The 17448-nt window shown below is 36.5% G+C and overlaps 1 protein-coding gene across 1 annotated transcript in view; it reads right to left on the bottom strand.

The window, feature by feature from the left end:
* SEMA3E (semaphorin 3E) overlaps window positions 1-15358 on the bottom strand; it is a 133408-nt gene extending 118050 nt beyond the window's left edge. The window contains exon 1 of the mRNA XM_008926499.2: window positions 15149-15358. Within this exon, the coding sequence (XP_008924747.2) occupies window positions 15149-15263 (115 nt within the window). The 5' untranslated portion in view covers window positions 15264-15358. The remainder of the gene's footprint in view (window positions 1-15148) is intronic.
* Window positions 15359-17448: the final 2090 nt, after the last annotated feature.

Consider the following 17448-nt stretch of genomic DNA (forward strand, 5'->3'; position numbering starts at 1 on the left):
TTGTGATAAATGGATGCGTCCAAATCAAGTAATTTTGGCCTCAAATTAACAATTATCCTGTGAAGTTTCTTTAATTTATATTCACAACACTCTGTAAATGTGCACCCGGATGACACGTGACTTGTTAAACCATTGCAAACTCTGTTCCTGAGTCCTGCATTTATGATTTGCAAATATACAGTAAAATTTGAACAACATGCAGCCAAATTCAAAGCCAGGTAAGTTGTCTGCAGGATGTGTGTCACCCACGCTACCTTGGAGGAAACGAGCAACTGAACATTTGCTTGCAGTTGTTCTTCACCACAATAATTCAAGGAAATACTTGTTCAAGACATAGCTGTTTCAAATAATGATAAGCCTCTGTCCTAGAGAAAAAACATCACTTAAACTCATTGATAATATATTTTTAGTACTTATTAACATTCATCAAAAAATGGAATTTTGCCAAGCTTGGGAACTCTTCTAATGGTGGATCAGAGTTTCCAAAACAGCATGTAACATTTCCAGAAATAGATGCAAAGCTCTTTCAGTTTACTGTCCATTATTGTTTCTAAGAATTCTTTGCAATGCTGAAGACTATAATTTTTAAGTTCTTTAAAAACTAATACTTATTCCTTAACTTCAAAAACTAGGACTTCAAAGAAAAATACTGTATCTCAATTGATTAATATGACAGTCATTGCTAAGATAGTTCACATGAAATTTTTGAATTAAATACTTAACTGTGAGCAAAACAAAGCATTCTTGTGGAAACTAGAACTGAGGGACAACACCCATCATTTACCCTTTCAAACTGTTGTTACTGTTTCTGACAAGGGAGAGGCAACAAGCCTTGTTTTAACATTCCTAAACTATCTGCAAAATTGAAGTTAATTAACAGTATCTAGATAAACCTTACAAAAGAATAAATGGCAGCAGTTTAAGGAGAAATTTGGTTTCATCAGCACAGTAGAATTTTTGGAATGCATTTCCAGCACAATCAATGAAAGGAAAAAGGTTAGTTTATCTAACTTTGTATCTCAAAGCACTTTAAATAAAATGCTGTACTTAAGTACTTTGGAGGTTACTGATAAATAAAATTGCTTGTTAGCACAACACATAACAATTTATTACTAGTTTATCACTCAGAGCTGTGAATGACACCATCTAAGATAATACAAAATAAATAGAGAATGGTTTTTTGTTATTACTTCTAAATTAGAATGTGCTCAGATACTCATAGATTTTATTTTTTATCTTGCTTGTCTACACACTTGTCAGCTGCTAGCCTGAGCAGCTTGGTTTTTTAACTGTTCATGTTAACAAGTCTTTTGGTAAAAACTTACTGATACTGATAATAGTGGGTTTGATTTAGGGTAGATGAAGCCTTGTCTCACTAGCCCAGCTATCCAGCCTTCTCTGAAAGTTCCAGCCAATACTTTATCTAGTGGGGACTCTTTCATCTTCCACAGTCATGCAGATCTTATGTGGTCTTTTTTCCCCAGATGTTGTTTTCCTTTAACACTATGTTGATCTGGGCAGCCTTCTTCATTCTTTGGCTTCTTGCTTTAATATTCTGTCTGCAGAAAGCTCCAGATGTATGTACATCTCCAAGGTTCCTCTGGGAATAAGATCATGCCAAAATCTTGCAGGGGAGGGCTAGGACAATGATCCTAACCTGTCTGAAAGCAAGGAGTAGCACAGAAAATGTCTTCCAAATACTCACTTATGGCACTATTCCCAATTATTGTTAAAGGACAAACTTCAGAACCAAACCCCATGTTTTTATTAATATTAATTCTTTGAACCCTTAAGAACACAGATTTGGTGCCTTTAGCTCATGAAATAAGAAAATACCTTCAGTCTAAATCATACTTGGATATCACCTGGATTTCCTAGGAACCTACATAGGAGCTACTTGCAATACAGGAGACTGAAATTCCCATAGAAACTATTGGAAAAGATAATTTCATCATCACTGAAATGGCAGTAGTTATCTGACTTTGCTACAGAATTACCAGTTTGGAAAAACCAAAAGATATAAATGATCTATCATAGTAAAGATTATTTGATTCTCTTGTGATGAAAACAAGTCTAATTTCCTAAGAAAATGAGGTGTTCTGGAACACTCTACCAATTGGTGACACAATCCGTGTTCCCTATGACACATGAGATCCCACTGACCAATTTCAAATTTTATGGGAAAAGGTTGAGGAGTAAGGTCAGTCAGTTTTTCCAAGTTTCATGAAAATCACCAGTTAAGAAATAGAAGCACTCCATTAGTCCCTTAACCGAAAAGGAGAACAAACTCATAATCCAATTAATAAAATTAGCAGACAACTGTTCAATTAGCACACGCAAACTGACCGATCAACAAGCACATGCAGAAACAATTTTACCTCTGCTACTTTGGGCCCACCTATGGAACCAAAAAAGTGGTTAATAAGTAAAAAGTGTTGAAGAAATAATGTTGAAGGTTACCTGAGAGGGAGATGCTAAAAGGGAGACTTCAGTGCCCAGGATAAAATTATGTGTGCTGCAGTAGGAAAATATTAGGGATAAGGAAAGGTGAGTATGACTTTGGAAGAATTAAGTGTTTTGTTAAGAAGTGAAGATACTAAAAAAGCTAGTGATAAAGAAAAGATCTCAAACTACTTCAGTAGAGGAAAGAAAACAAGAAGCCCAAGGAATATGTGATATAAGGATATAGGAGGCTGGAATATATTTCTTTCATTTTTCAAGTTTATCTTCTGCTTTAATTTTTGCCTGCTATTGAGACATGTCCTAGTTCATATTTCTTATTGTTGCTGTCAAGCTACTCAAAGGCATTTCAGTCTCACTAGGTAAAACAATAGGTAGATGGAAGGAAGTTTTATTCTCACACATAGGTTGTATAATTCTACTGGGAAAAAAATTATGAGATTTAGCAAGACAAATACTAGAGGATCCCAGGAGCTTGTTGAAATTTCATCATAAAATTTCAAAATGCATCCAGGTTTGTCAAATCTAATAGATTATTAACACATTATTGGTGATCCAATCAATCCAACAGAAGAATCCTCAGTGAAAGACAGGTTTTCATCTTTCCCAAAAGAAATAATTTAATTATAAAAGGATTTGGTTTAAAGACATGTTTTATGGGTACCATAACTTCGACAAACATCATATCAGATCTTTGGAGTTCACCATCCAAGCTAGCTACCAGCAGCTGTAAGGTCTTTATAAGAGTTAAAAATCAGTAAATGCTTAGGGTTAGGAACTGATTGGTTAATCTTGTCCAATCAACAGAATTAAGGTCAACCTGAGGGCTTTCTAATCCAATTATGCAACCTGCTCTTGGGGGTCTACCTCCACCCTTTAGTGGTCTCAGATGCATTTTTAAAAGTCTGTAAACAATCCTGTAGTGAATAAGTAGTACCAGCATTATTACAATCCCTGCGAAAGCAACTGCAGAACTCCAAGATGCCAACAGAAACACATTATTACCCTGTGCTACTGTAATGCACTTGCAAGCATAATTATGGGGCTCAGGTGGATGCTGTAATGCCTAACCTCTACCATCAAAATTACAATGCCTGCAAGAGCAGACCTTACAGACTGAAGGACCAAACACTTATAAAGCAAAATCACTGCAGCAAAATTTGCACAGAAATCAACATCTGTAGAAACTTACCATCGTGTTGTGAACAGTTAAACACAGAGGCAACAATGTTGAAGCAGGGCTACAGTCACTCATATAACGTATGACTAATTCAGAAAGGCTCTGAAGCACCTTTTCATCATAGACTAGAAATACACTTTCTGTGCGTTAATTTATAGTTTACACCATTTAAAATATAAAACATGCTAGGACATGACAAGTTTAACTTTCAGATATTCCCCATGGGTTCCTGCAACACTCCCAGGCAATAGTATCAGATGTCAGTACATGTCAGTATGTCTGTTACCTTTCAACAATCCCGAGGTAGAGCATTTCTATGCTGCTATCAACTTCACAGCACAATTCGGGAGTTGTTTCACAAGAATGTATAAACATTAGTTACTATTATTTTCAAATCTCCATGCTGTAAGCTTTTTGTTTTGTTTTACTTTTAAATTAAGAGTACAAGGAGTTTTCAACAGCCCAGAGACCTAATTTTACAGCTCAAGGGTTTTAGTGCTATTACACATTAAAGCAGTAAATGTGAAACCACAAAAAAAATTCCAATCCATTAACCTGATATTATGAAGTAATTTGTTACATTTTCTAAGAAAGTAAGGGGTTGTTCCGTGTCAAGAAAATTACAGAGACCACATATAGCACTTCTAATATCTATTTCACAATCCTAAATGACATGTACCCACACATATTAAAGTATCTATAAAATCATCAAAGAAGCATCTTCTAAAAATATCTTCTTGATAACAAAAGAGCATGATAATTTGTATCAAGTTTTTCATAACTGTTTAACCATAGAATAAAATGGAAAGTGAAATTATACACATTAATCAAAATTATCAGTGTTTCATGTTGCTTGGTAATGCCGGGGCTACGGGCAAAGTAGAACAACTTTTGTCATGATTGACTTTAATCAATCACACTACAGGAATTGCCTCAAAGAATCTGTGCCTTAGACTTTGGTCTTGCAAAAAACCCCAACTTTTAATCAATGGACTAATTTGTCTAATTAAAGGTACACACACATGACCAAATATTTATAGAATCAAAGATTTAGGATATAGTCTATAAGGCCACTTTGTGTACGGTGGAAATAACTTAAACAGCTTATATATAACCTGGTTTTTTACTGCTTCTTGGCCAAAGAGTAGCTGAGCTCTGTGACAGGAAGCTGTGAGTGGCTCACCTATTTCAACATGATAGGCCATCAATTTAGTGTAAACTAAAGCTGCTTAACCTAAGCTTATCAAGCTAAATCTAAATCAGCATATTGTGCACAAAAGCAGATGCAGAGCACACCAGAGTCGTTACTGTGGTCCAGAGATAGCTGTGTCCAGCAGCCGTGGGAGCCACTTAGGTCAGGTCACTAAAGTGACTACACCTCCATCCTCATCTTCCAGACCATTATTAGATCAAAGAAATACTACTTAGTAATAATATCTTCACTTATACTTTGTCTGGGCAAAAGTGCCGTTGCTTGGAAACTCTGCAGTAAGTCATTCCCAGCCAAAGGGTTTTATTCTTGAATGTGCAACATGCCAAACATCATCAGACATTCATCTCAAATCCATCTTACCTACTTTTATCTGACTGTAAGCAAGGCCTCTGCTTTAAGCTGGCCATTATCTTCCTAAACTCAAGAGAGACAGAAACACGCTTTTAGATGTAGTGCAGCAAACAAATGGATCACCTCTTTCAGAAAGTAAAGTCAGGAACAAGGAATATCTTGTCAACCTGTTCATCACAAAAGTTTGTAGGAGGTATGCTATTGTGCTCATTAACAATGAAATCAGGCTTCTCTCCTACTTTTGTATTAAAGGGTTCATATATTTAACAGTAAACTTTCAGGACAGTGTGCTACATTCAGAGCTATAGTTGGAGAACCACTCTTTACTGTAACATTCTCTTCTAAATGTGAAGTGTTTATTTACAAAAATTCAAGTATTTTAGAAATTAAATAGCCCATTGCAGTGCTTGAGTGTTAACCCACAAAAGCTGCAGTCACTCAGCAAGGAATACTATGGAATCAGTAAAGAGCTTGGGACTATTTACAGGCTTTTTCTGAGCTATAATAAATGCTCAACCTGCTGAATACTTTAACACCATCTCAATAGTATGTTTAGAAATGACTATTATCCCAGATGCTTGTGTAATCTGAAAATATGCAGGAGGACTTGGCCATGCCTAAGATAAGCAGAGAAGAGAAAATAATGACTTACTGCATGTAAACACAGGCATGTAAAGACAAGACATTTTTTCAGCAAGAACATTAATAAGAACAAGATCTCTTAGCTTACGTCTTTCTGGGCTCCCAGACAACACATATTTTCAAGCTTTGCATCATACTATTCTCAATCAACTGAGATGACATATTTAATATATAAAGGAATGGGTTTATTTTCCTTTACTCTTGGCTTTTACCATATATCCACAGGAAAGCACTTGGCTTAATCATAACTAAAGAGTTGCAGGAGCTCATGGAATTGAGCAATGCTTGCTAACCTTTAGCTTTCTGGATGAAAAATGACCTTCAGTGATGACCCCAGTGAATAGTGCTATCTGGAATAATTCCCTCACATCAAGTAACCTATTATTTTACTATTATTAAGTTTTAGTAACACTGCTGGGAGAAACCATCTGTTAAAAGAGAAACAAGGTACTAACCCTTAGGTATGTGGGGACTGTTGTTTTCTGCAATCAGTTTAAGGCACTTTTCATTCATTTTGTACAATTTCCTTTCATCAGTGTCAGAAAGATCAGAATAAGAAAAGGCCAACGTCCCTGTGATGTTTATTGCACATCAACAAATAAAAGATATATTTACAGCTGCATTCAACATTTTACTAGGCCTATTAAACAAATGTGTTGTAAGAAAAAGCCTATAAAGCAAACTTAGCAACAGTAAAAAGCCCATTGTTTGACTCCCCACAGAAGCTTCAATTGCTTCACAGTATGAAGTCAGGAATCCTTTAGATAAAAATAAACACAGAAGAAGTAGAGAATAGATACATTAAGGATGTTAAGAAGAGTGAAATCTTTCACTGAATGCCTATCTTCGAAGCACTGGTTCCTTGGTTTACAGAGTCACTTTGCAAACAGTTTGAAAAAAAAAATCCCAAAAAACATCATCATACTGGAAGGATCTGGTTGAGAACCTTTTATATTTGTATGTAAATATAGTTTGGGGGAGTTAGAAAAAAATAGAAAAAGAAGGTAAGCTGCAAAAGCTGAACTGAACAAGTGAATTTCCCAAAACATGAAATTCTTCATTACTGATGAAGTAAAAATGTTAGCAACATGATTTCACAAGGATCATTAACAACTTTTTTTCTTAGCTGTTCCTGCCAAATCACAGTATGAAGAGTACTATATATTGCTTGTCATCAAGTTCTTATAAATAATGGGCACCTTCTGCTCAGGCCAAAGAGATAAAAGAAGTCATCAGTGACATTTTTTGTTTCTCCCAGTTTTGGCTAACAGGCTTTGTTTGGTTGAGTTTGGTTTCTTTTTTTGATTTTTCATAAAAAAAAACTTTTGGCCTTTAATTTATTTCTGTATTTTGACATTAGGTATTCATAGGGATCCTTTGAACTATACTGTAATAGATTGCACAAAGCAGACAAGTCTCATATTTGTCATATAATCTTCCTTGACTAGAAATGTGTCCTTCACAACTAGGTTTCTGAAATAAAAACTTGTGTCAAGCAAATTCAACTAAGAATGTTAACATAATTTTTGAATGTTACATGTCTATGGCAAACTAGTCTTTGCCATTAGACCATTACAGGGTTTCCTTGGTGTTGACTTCTTAACCCCCAGAAGGATTCAAAACTTCAGTTTTTAATCTATTCCTTTATACTGGAGATATAAGTACCAGGAGTCAATCAGTAACAGGCAGATGAGTTACAGGAAGTGCTACTGTACCATGTTTCTCCATGGAAGGCAAAGAGGCAACATGACAGAGTATTTGTGCTTCCTGGTAAACATAGTTGATTTTGGATTGTGGATTTTACAAGGTAAAAGGATGGCACTTCCATGGGGCAAATAAAGTTTCAGTCTGAAACACAGCACTGCATTCAGGAACAAATCATAGATCACTACATGTAACTGGATGACTCTTGTTGACTTTTAATAAGAACTGAGCAGATTCTGATTGACAGAAGAGGTAATAAAACATGCCAAGTACTCTACTGAGACAAGGTAGGAAGAGATGACAGAAACAACAGCCAATTATGTGCTTTCACCTGAGACTAGTAAAAAGTAATTTAAAGATGAGATCCAACTTTTATCCCACCAGAAATTATTTTTCAGCTACACGAGCGATCCAAGTTTTGCAGCTATTGGCTACACACACAGGCTGGGTGTCATGCCAGGGCCAAGATGTTTGGCAGGCATCCCTTCGTTGACAACTTTGTGGTTCCAGACCTCCTGTACGTACTTGCACAGAAATTGTAAAAGAAACCTTTGACATGCCATTGCACTCGAGGTCCTGTAATTTGCAGGTGAAATAAGAATGAATAGACTAGAAGAGGAACAAAGATTTTTCACTAAGATTATATATTCACCAAGAGCAGTGCAGCTAAACAGTGTATTCGGATGCTCGATTGTAATGTGCTGCAATTTACAAATTCTTTGAAAGGGACATCAAAATGTCACCAAGAAACCCTGAGAAAAAAACAGAGAAACCATTCCCTGTGTTTGCAATGTTGTTTCTTCAAAAGAAAAACCCAAAAATCTATCTCAAAATACTTTTGCTTGGGTGATTTTTATAGGTATGAAAATCATCACAGAGTAAGAAAAAACCCTGAATACATAATGATACATTCCTGCTTTACATTGTTTCGAAAGGAAAAAAAAAATAGTCTTTTGACTGCTATAAAACAGTTTGCCAAAAGGATGCAGCATGAGGGAAAGCATATCAATTTTTAGCTGAAACTAACAGAAGATGCCTAGAGGAGAAGCACATTGAATTCAGCCTTCAACTGAATTCTTTAACAGGGAGAAATCTCTCTTCCAAAATAAGAATTTGTAGCCTTGAAGATGATCAGAAGAATTGAGATCAAGGGAAATAGGAATTTGTCAATATGAGATGATAAAAGTGGGGAAACAATACGTTGGTAATATTTGTTTTTGAAGCTGTACTCTGAGAGAATCCTGATTGTTTCATTTGTTTTAATGTATGCAGCAACCTCAGTAGATTCAGTTCCTCAGACTGAATCTTGGTGATGGCAATTTAAATTTTTCACCAATTTAAAGATGGAGTTTATTTTTAAAACTTCTCAAATATTGTTTCTTCAAAGTTAATTATGTCCTTTCTTTACAGAGTTTGAAATTACAGCTGAAGTGCCCTACAGACTTTTATAATGCAACATTTTCATTCTTTTTCTCATTTAACATGTTCTTTCATGTTTAATCCTGAATCCTTAACTGATTTAAACAAATGCCAGACATTAACTAACCAATACAAAACATTTTAAATAGTATACTCAAGAGGGCTTTTTTTTTCCCCTGTAAAATGAAGATTATCATCTTTATCCCTTCCAGTTATGAATTTTTTAAAGAAATTATAATTTTTCTAATTAATGCTGTCTGCATGCTATAACTGCATCATATTTGCCTGGCTACATGAAGAAAACCAAGACAGTAGTTTTAATAATATGTAATATTTCCATTGCACACTTTTAGAATATTTATTGACCAAAAGTTTCTCAAAAGGCCTGACACAGATGCTCACCCTTGCACATCATCCCGTAAATCATGTAAACAGCATTAATCTTGTTTGCATTTCAGTAAAATATAACACTTTTTTTCAGTGAAATAATGATGAGTACGATATCTGATGAAGAGTTTAAAATAGCAGATGGTGTTATCACTTTGAAAGCAGGGAGTTAGCTGCAGAGAAGCAGCAGCATGCAGGATATTCTGGTCTTGCACCTTCAGATGGTACTTAGTTCTTTAAAGCAAAAACAGGCAAGTGATTGATGTTAGGCAGCAAACCGTCTGCTTCTTGCATCCCCGGCGGCGGTGCTTATCGCTTCAGAGTTCTGCTGCAGCAATACTTACAGAAGCCTTTGTCAACAAAATGCAGTTATGAGAGGAACTAGCATGAATTCTCTGCCAAAAATATTCCTGTCTCAGTGAGCAAGTCACTCCAGGATTACTTGTAAGCACTCCTGAACTTGCTAGCAGTCACTTCTTGTGATATGGATGAATAATAAACCTAAATCTTGTCCTAAGTGTTGTCGAACAATCAGTTGCCTATCAGGTGGGAGATGGGATGTAAAAGCTCTTCTCTCTGCCCCAGAAGTGGCCTAGAGTGCATACTTCTCTAGGACATTTCCAAACTGAGGTTGAGTTCTATGTGGCCTCGAGCATTTGGGTAAAAAGACATTGCTTGTCGTTTGGTTTTTCCAAACACTCATAATTCTGGCTATTAGCCCTTATAGCTAGACACACGTAGATGTGGAGTCATAATACAGCTCTTTACTTCTTACACCCTTGGAATGATATTGCTCTTTAATTCACTGTAAGAAATATAAAAACTTCAATCTGTTATATGTATACGCACACACGTTTTAAAGATACATACACAGTATTATATATCTTTTTCAGATGTAGACTTCTCTGAACTATATGTAAGCAAAGACCAGAAGTCAAATCCTTATTCTGGTGCAAATTCAAAATGATTTACATCTAGCATGAATTAGCAACTTTCTTGAACTTGAATTTGCTTTGGTAGGAAAACTAATTCTTCCGAGTCATTCAAAACGAAATTCTATTAGAGGGAAAGCTGTTAAAAATAGAAAACATTTTCATGCATGAAATTGAATCAGTCATGATTCAGTTATAGGTTATGTAGCTAGACATTAATTAGCCATGATTTGGGTAGCCAGTTGATTACTAATTGAAAATACTATACTTGTATTAAATATATTTGCTACTTCAGAATTCAGAAATGCCTGTCTAAAAAAACCCTACATTTTTTGTTACTGAATTTAGTTGTTAGCCTCTTAGTAAATTTTACTGCCACCTAGCTAAAGAACAGAGAGAGTAAGATACCATGGATAAGCATAGTGAAACTCTTAGTGTTAGTTAAAATAAAATCTAAATTGCAAATATCAAGAAAGCTGAAGTAGGTGTGCTGAAACTCTGGTCCCTGCAAATGGCAATGAAATATTTTTTCTGCTGTAACAGATCTCAGCAGCCCTCAAAGATTATTACTCAGCCCTAAGAAACCTAAATTCTTCTACATTAAATATTTTATATTATACATTTTACGTACTAAAATCTGAATACATGGGAAGTATCACTTTTTGTCTGCAAAATTTCAGCTCTCCCTTCCTTAGCTATCTGGTGCTTTTGTTTGAAGTATTTATGCTTGGAGAATAAATTTTTTAACCCAGATGAATTCCTTTTAAGTTCAGTCCTCTCCTTCTGCCTGCTGCAGCTTGACTCTACTGTAGAAAGTTGCAAGCAAGTAAAAGAGAGATACTTGGGTGGGTGAGACAGGCACAACTGCTTCTTAATCATACCTTTTCCAGGCAAGACCATTGTCCAGTGTATAGCTACACAACCTGAGGTCAGGTAATTCCAAAATTTGTCAAGTCACTCAAGAGCAATGTACTGGGTAAAACAGAAAACATATCCCTCAAGATCTGCAAATCGCTGTACGTAACTGACTGCACCAGATCCCATTGCGGCAATAAAATTGTATGGAGACCACTCATCTCATTTTCGTACTATATTACCTTTGTTCCTTACCATGTTCATGAACTAGAGAAAAAAAATAATCCAAAACCAGTTAGAAATACACAGCACACCATGCATAATACTTGAATTATACAATTACATCTTTCATGAGCCTTTTAGGTCCTCATGCTTCCAGTGCAGCTCTATGAGGCTTATATAAATATATCCCTCCTGTCCTCTGGAAACCCAATCCATTTCAATCTGCAATGTAAATACTTTCTTTTTAACACACAGTGTGTGCTGATTTCACCTTAATTGTATATTTCCCATTGCGAGAACTCAATCTATGGGATACCGGGAAAGAATTTAACCAGCAGCCTATAAAGAATAGGGGCTGAAGCTTGGTTTCCATTAACACCTAATTAGCTGGGGTCTGTACTGTATGTAAAATGAGCTAATTATTTTTAAAGGTAGTCATCAACCTATAACTTAATAATGTAGAAATTTATTTCTCTGTAATATTTTTATCTCTACAAATCAACATGAAGCTAGTGGAGCACACAGATCTTAGTTGGTCATCATCAAACACTGACCTTTAGTACAATCATATCACTAATACCACAAGTGCTACTAATTGCAGTGTAAAATTTCTAATAGACACAAGCTGATTGTTTGAAGAAAACATCTTCAAGTCCTGGGTATAAACATAGTTCAACTTACTAAAAATGAAGTTAGAACCGTAAAATGGCTGTAAGGTGTTATAGGATTAAGTTCTAATCTCATATAAAGGAATAGCAAAATCCACATTTGAGTTTACTGTGAATAAAGACCATCTTCTCCTTTACCTAAAATCACCATTACCATTTTGCATTGACTTGACAGGTTTAACAGTAGTTCAAGAATGTAAGACTTTCATTAACTCCCACTGAAGCAGAGTAAATGGCCATAGAGTCAAACAGGGGTTGCACAATAATTGTCAAGGGGATTGTGGTATTCCTATCCATCAAGCGACCCCTCTGCACCAGGGTTAGGACCTGATCTTGTTGCTGTGGGTTTGGAGACACGTGTGAGCTGCAGGTGAAGGTCTGGTTCGCAGCGAGAGCAAAAGGTTCTCATTCACTGTCAGATCACTACCTCACTTTCACTGAGAATCACTTTTAAAGAAGAAAAAAAAAAGAGAAATTTGTGAATTTATAAAAACCAAATGAGTCTCTAATTTGTGGAAGCCTTATTCTGGCTCTTTAAAGAAACAAGACTTTAAAATAGATTAATTAAGTATTCTTTCACAACAAAAAAATCTCATGTCCATATGTCATACTCATCACAGAGCCTTTAACTTTCCAGTCAGCACTAGCAGATCTTGCAATGGTCTGGATCCCAATTAGCCATGAGCACCTGCAGTTCCAAGGAGAGGCAGTGAACAGATCTGCTCACTTTCAGGTTTCAAGGTTTTTGCAGCAAAATTTTTAACTGAATTTACAGCTATTGAAAATGTATGCAAGTGGGCTTCATCCTCTGTACCACAGCAGCAGCTCACAGGACAGGCTGAAACAACTCTGTGCACAGAGGTTGCATGACCACTTCTTTGTAACTACCCTGCACCTCACTGATACCCACAGCAGCCTTTTGATGGAGTAAAAGCAATTAAGATGAGGGACCCTCCTGCTGTTCCTCTTTGATTAGTGAAGACAGCAGCCACATTTGCTCATTGTCTTCATGCTTGGTCGCTACATTCTTTTGGCTGGGAGGATTGCAGGAGCTGTTCCCAGGGTGGCAGGCAGGTATGCCATTTCCAGCTTTTGGCTGGGGATAGGTGGTCAGGCACTCACTTACTGCAACACAGCTTGTAAAATCAGTCACATTTCATAAGTGGGAAAAATGAGATGGGGTATTGTACAAGGTGAAATATGTGTTTTCATGGGAGGGAATTTATGAGGACAAATCTTCCTGTGTCATTGGATCTGAGTGAACTGCCACCAGGCAGGGCCCTCATTTGGCTCTCTGTGAGAAATGGATGTTTTAAGATCGCTTAGAAAATGTTAGACTTATGATGTCAGAGTTATGATGTGTTATGGCCAAATTACTGGCTCACTGCTGAAAAGAGAAGTAGTATATACAGTGTGCACACTGATTGCAACCATCAGAAAAGTAATTAGTACTACAAGTGAGCAGAGAAGCAGTTAATCATTGCAGCACCATAGTGGGGAGCTTGCCAAAACTGGCAGTTAAGCCAAAGTCCTGAACCAACATAACATTAGGTCTATTTGTCTCATCTCTCTTCCCCATCACAAGCAAACAAATATAAATAATAATTATAGCCCTTGTAATTACATCTAGAAGTAAATCAGTGTTCAAATGCACATTTTCAACAACAAAAGATGTGAAAGAATTATATAATCAGCATTCCTACTGTACTCTGAAATCACAGGTTAAAGCATGAGTGGTTTATATATTGAGAGGTCATATTATTTATTTCATTCAGAGCAGTTAATTGTTTACTTACAAGAAAGCTTTTCATGACAAACATTTATTTTTTTAAAATGTGTTTCACTGCCCTATAAAAGCAAACCTCATTTCTTATAGCTTCCTAGCAAGACATTCAGACCAATTATCCTATTCAGTTTCTCCCTTCCTTATAACTGGTAATTTAGCTTGCTATATAAAACACAATTAAACCTTGTTTAGAGTAAACCTGTCAACACATGGAGCTCTGGCTGATGTTAATTCTGAAATTTTATCCATACTTAAAATAGGTGTTCTAACGTACTTCACACTGATGCAGCTTAGTTATCAATTGCATAACCACTAAAATGTTCTTGAGTAAATTAGAATTTGCTCATTCCCAATAGTATCAGCAGAAAAGTATTTTCTTTTCGTCTATGCACAAGAGGTAATATCAAAACATTATTAATTGGCCAATCATCAGTTTATCTTGTACACATATTTTTTGCTCCTACTGCAATAGTTGTCTGTCATACATATCTAAATATATAATCTACAAATGTATGTACTGCTGCAAAGAACTGAAATGCCATGGTTGTGCACAGGTATTTATATATATATATACAGGATTAAACCTAAACCATAGTGAAGAGTTTAAACCACATGCAATCCAGAACTGAATAAGGACACTCTGAATGGGCTAGGGAAGAATGGTTCATGCTTCAGGTAACTGAAACTTAAATAATTTAAAACAAACAAACAAAAAAGTTGTAAGTATTCTACATACATATGTTGGAAAAAATAACACTTTTTTCTTTGGGTAACTCAGTTAAACTGCTAACAGACTTACATTGGCAGTTAGTCATTTTAATTATAGTGTGATGACACTTGCTAGTTTAGAAAATGAATCATATGGTTCACAGGAATTCAGTCTTTTTGCCTTAGCTATATTTGTAGACAGATAGAATTCTAAAAGCGAAACAGACATTTAATTGTTTAAGGGTTACATGATGCACAAGAGTGCATTTATTCAGCAATAATTTCAGGTTATCTTCTCAATTTCTTTCCCTCCTATTAAGAGACCTGGCAGCCTCCTTACAGAATGGAGAATAAGTGAGAATGACATGCAAATCTAACACACTTTTTGTTAGAGTATTTCAGTAGGATAAAATCATCACTTGTAAGTATCTTAAGTCTTCCAGAATTCAGTAAACTTGCTCAAGGATGCAGTTTAGTACAAGGAAATAATTCACAAGATTCCTTAACAGGAACATTTTACTCTGTCAGAGGACCATAATTTAACCCCTATGCAGTACATTCGGTGAAGTCAATGAACCTGCATTAGCATAAAGTCTTTAAAAACCTGACACACTGACCTACCTTTATGTGACAGACGTAACCTTGGCTGCCTCGTATCCGCTGCGTGACATCCAGCCGGTAACTCTAGTAACAAGCCATATAGTGCCAAGATAAAAAGGTCCTGGGCAGATGCCATCCTGCCCAAGATAAATTTCTTGCTCTCTTCACTTAAATGCTGCTGTTTGTTTGTTAGTTGTTTTGGTGGGGTGTTTTTAAGGCTCCAACTTCCACTTCTACTTTCCCAGTGCAGTTAAATCGCTCTCTTTGGTCAGTTTGTGGGGTATCTCTGTATGATACTCAATGTTCATCAGAGCAGCACACAGCCTCAGCTAGCCATTTGTCAAGCTGTGCAAATGTCATGTAAAAATATTCCCTCCCTAGGACAATTGTTTATAAAGTGCGAGGACATTCCAAGGCGTTACTCTGCAGTGTTGTGTCTTGAGCTGTCTCTAGTAACTCTGCCACTGGATTCAGGAAGAAGCTGTATTTTCAGTCCCTCCTGCAAGGCAATTCATTCAGAGAAGGAGGGAGGGAAAAAAAAAAAAAAAAGGAAAAAAGGAGAAAGCACCCTCCTCCTTGGTGCTCTTCAGAATTCAGCCCCTTGCTCTGACTTGCCAAACAGCTAGTTTTAATTCACCTTTCACCTTTGCTAATTAAAAACAAGAAGTGCCATTCCCTCCTGGAGTTGCAGGATCCACCCAGCGGGAAGCCAGGCTGTCAGGCTGCTGTATTCACTGAGAAAGTTCAGGGAGGGTTGAGGCAATGTACAGTACTAGCTGCTTCTAGGAAGCGTTTTAATCCACATGCCGTGAGTTGATTCCTCAATTGCTTTGTGGTTTCACGTTGTAAAGCGCCGGGAGAAGGGTCAGAATTCCTCCCGTCCCTCCCTTTCCAAAAGTCATTTCAGCTTTTGTTCCCAGCTCAGTTTTAAAGGAGGATCAACCCTTGCATTAACCATTTAAGTACATTATCACTTTGAGTCATTAAACAGCATGCTACCAAGTGGATCAGAATAAAAGATTCCAGTTGCATATCCTTTCCTACTTTAAGGAAAAAGGTTCTGCTTTTAAATCTTATTTCTACCCCCCCCAAATGTGCTTTTAGACAGTAGCTTCTCCCCTTTACATTTTAAATATCTGTAAGTCTCAAACCTTAAATCATCTATACATGCCAGTAAAATTACTTATCTGACTAGATGCCTGTGGGATTGGTCAGTATTAAAAAAAAAAAAAAAGCCTGATTAAACTGTTGTGATGATAAACAGCATCAGATTTACAAGTGCTAAGCAGCCACCTTGGTATTTGCAACTAACAAATACCAGAAAACTTCATCTCTTTTTTGCATCATGTGTCACTTAAAAATATACCCATGGCAAGAACTAGATTTTTATAAATGAAAACTACAGATGTCCGGAATACATTAATTAAACAATAAAGTTCTCTCTAATTAAGATCTCATTCATATAATCATTTAGGATTATGCAAGGTGCATTTTAGGCACTAACAATTGCCCTTTTTTTAATGGGGTGGAGCATTAAATTCATGTTAAGTCTTTATACTTTACACTGTTTTATACAGAAAAAGAATCACAAAGAAAGGCAAGTGAAAACTAATATGTGCATTGACAATAATGCACTAAAACAAATTTGGTAGTCAACCAAAGATAATGATATTTGGAGAGAAAGACTTAATAAGAAATTACTGCATGCCAGCAAACTGAAAAGAACCCAGAACAATACTACAGTGAAATGGTATTAAATGTAATAGTAGAGTACATGGACGAGAGCAGACATATCTGTTCAAGAAGAACAAAACATATGAACTACTAGGACAGAGGAAAAATACAGCTTCAGTGAAAGGGCAGAAGTAAATCATCAGAGTGCCCAAGGACTCCTGGAGGCTGCTGCATAATCAGGAGCGGGGAGGAGGTCATGTCTACCTGTTAGTTCTCCAAGAGCAGGTCATGTTCACATACCTGGGCTTGCTTTGAATCAGCTGGAAACTGTGCCAGCAGCAGTTAAACCACAGGAGCACAAGCTAAATCACACAGCTATTTGCTCCATTTCTTACACACAACTACAGGTTGCAGTGGATTTTATGCTGATGTGCCAGCTGTCAGGCAGTAGCTCAGCATGAGTATTTGAGATATTGTCAGTGGAGAGGGCAATGCAGGCTCTGACTCCAAGCACAGACCCCAACATGGATGAGTTTATCATCTCCCCAGTGGGACTGTTATTATTGGCACCTTTCTGTAGTACTGAGGCATACAAGTGTTCTGCATTTGACCATTAAGATCTGCTGTAAAGGGGCATGATCTGGTGC

Source organism: Manacus vitellinus, unplaced genomic scaffold (assembly GCF_001715985.3).
Source record: "Manacus vitellinus isolate BGI_N305 unplaced genomic scaffold, ASM171598v3 scaffold_13_pilon, whole genome shotgun sequence".
NCBI classification, from domain to species: domain Eukaryota; kingdom Metazoa; phylum Chordata; class Aves; order Passeriformes; family Pipridae; genus Manacus; species Manacus vitellinus.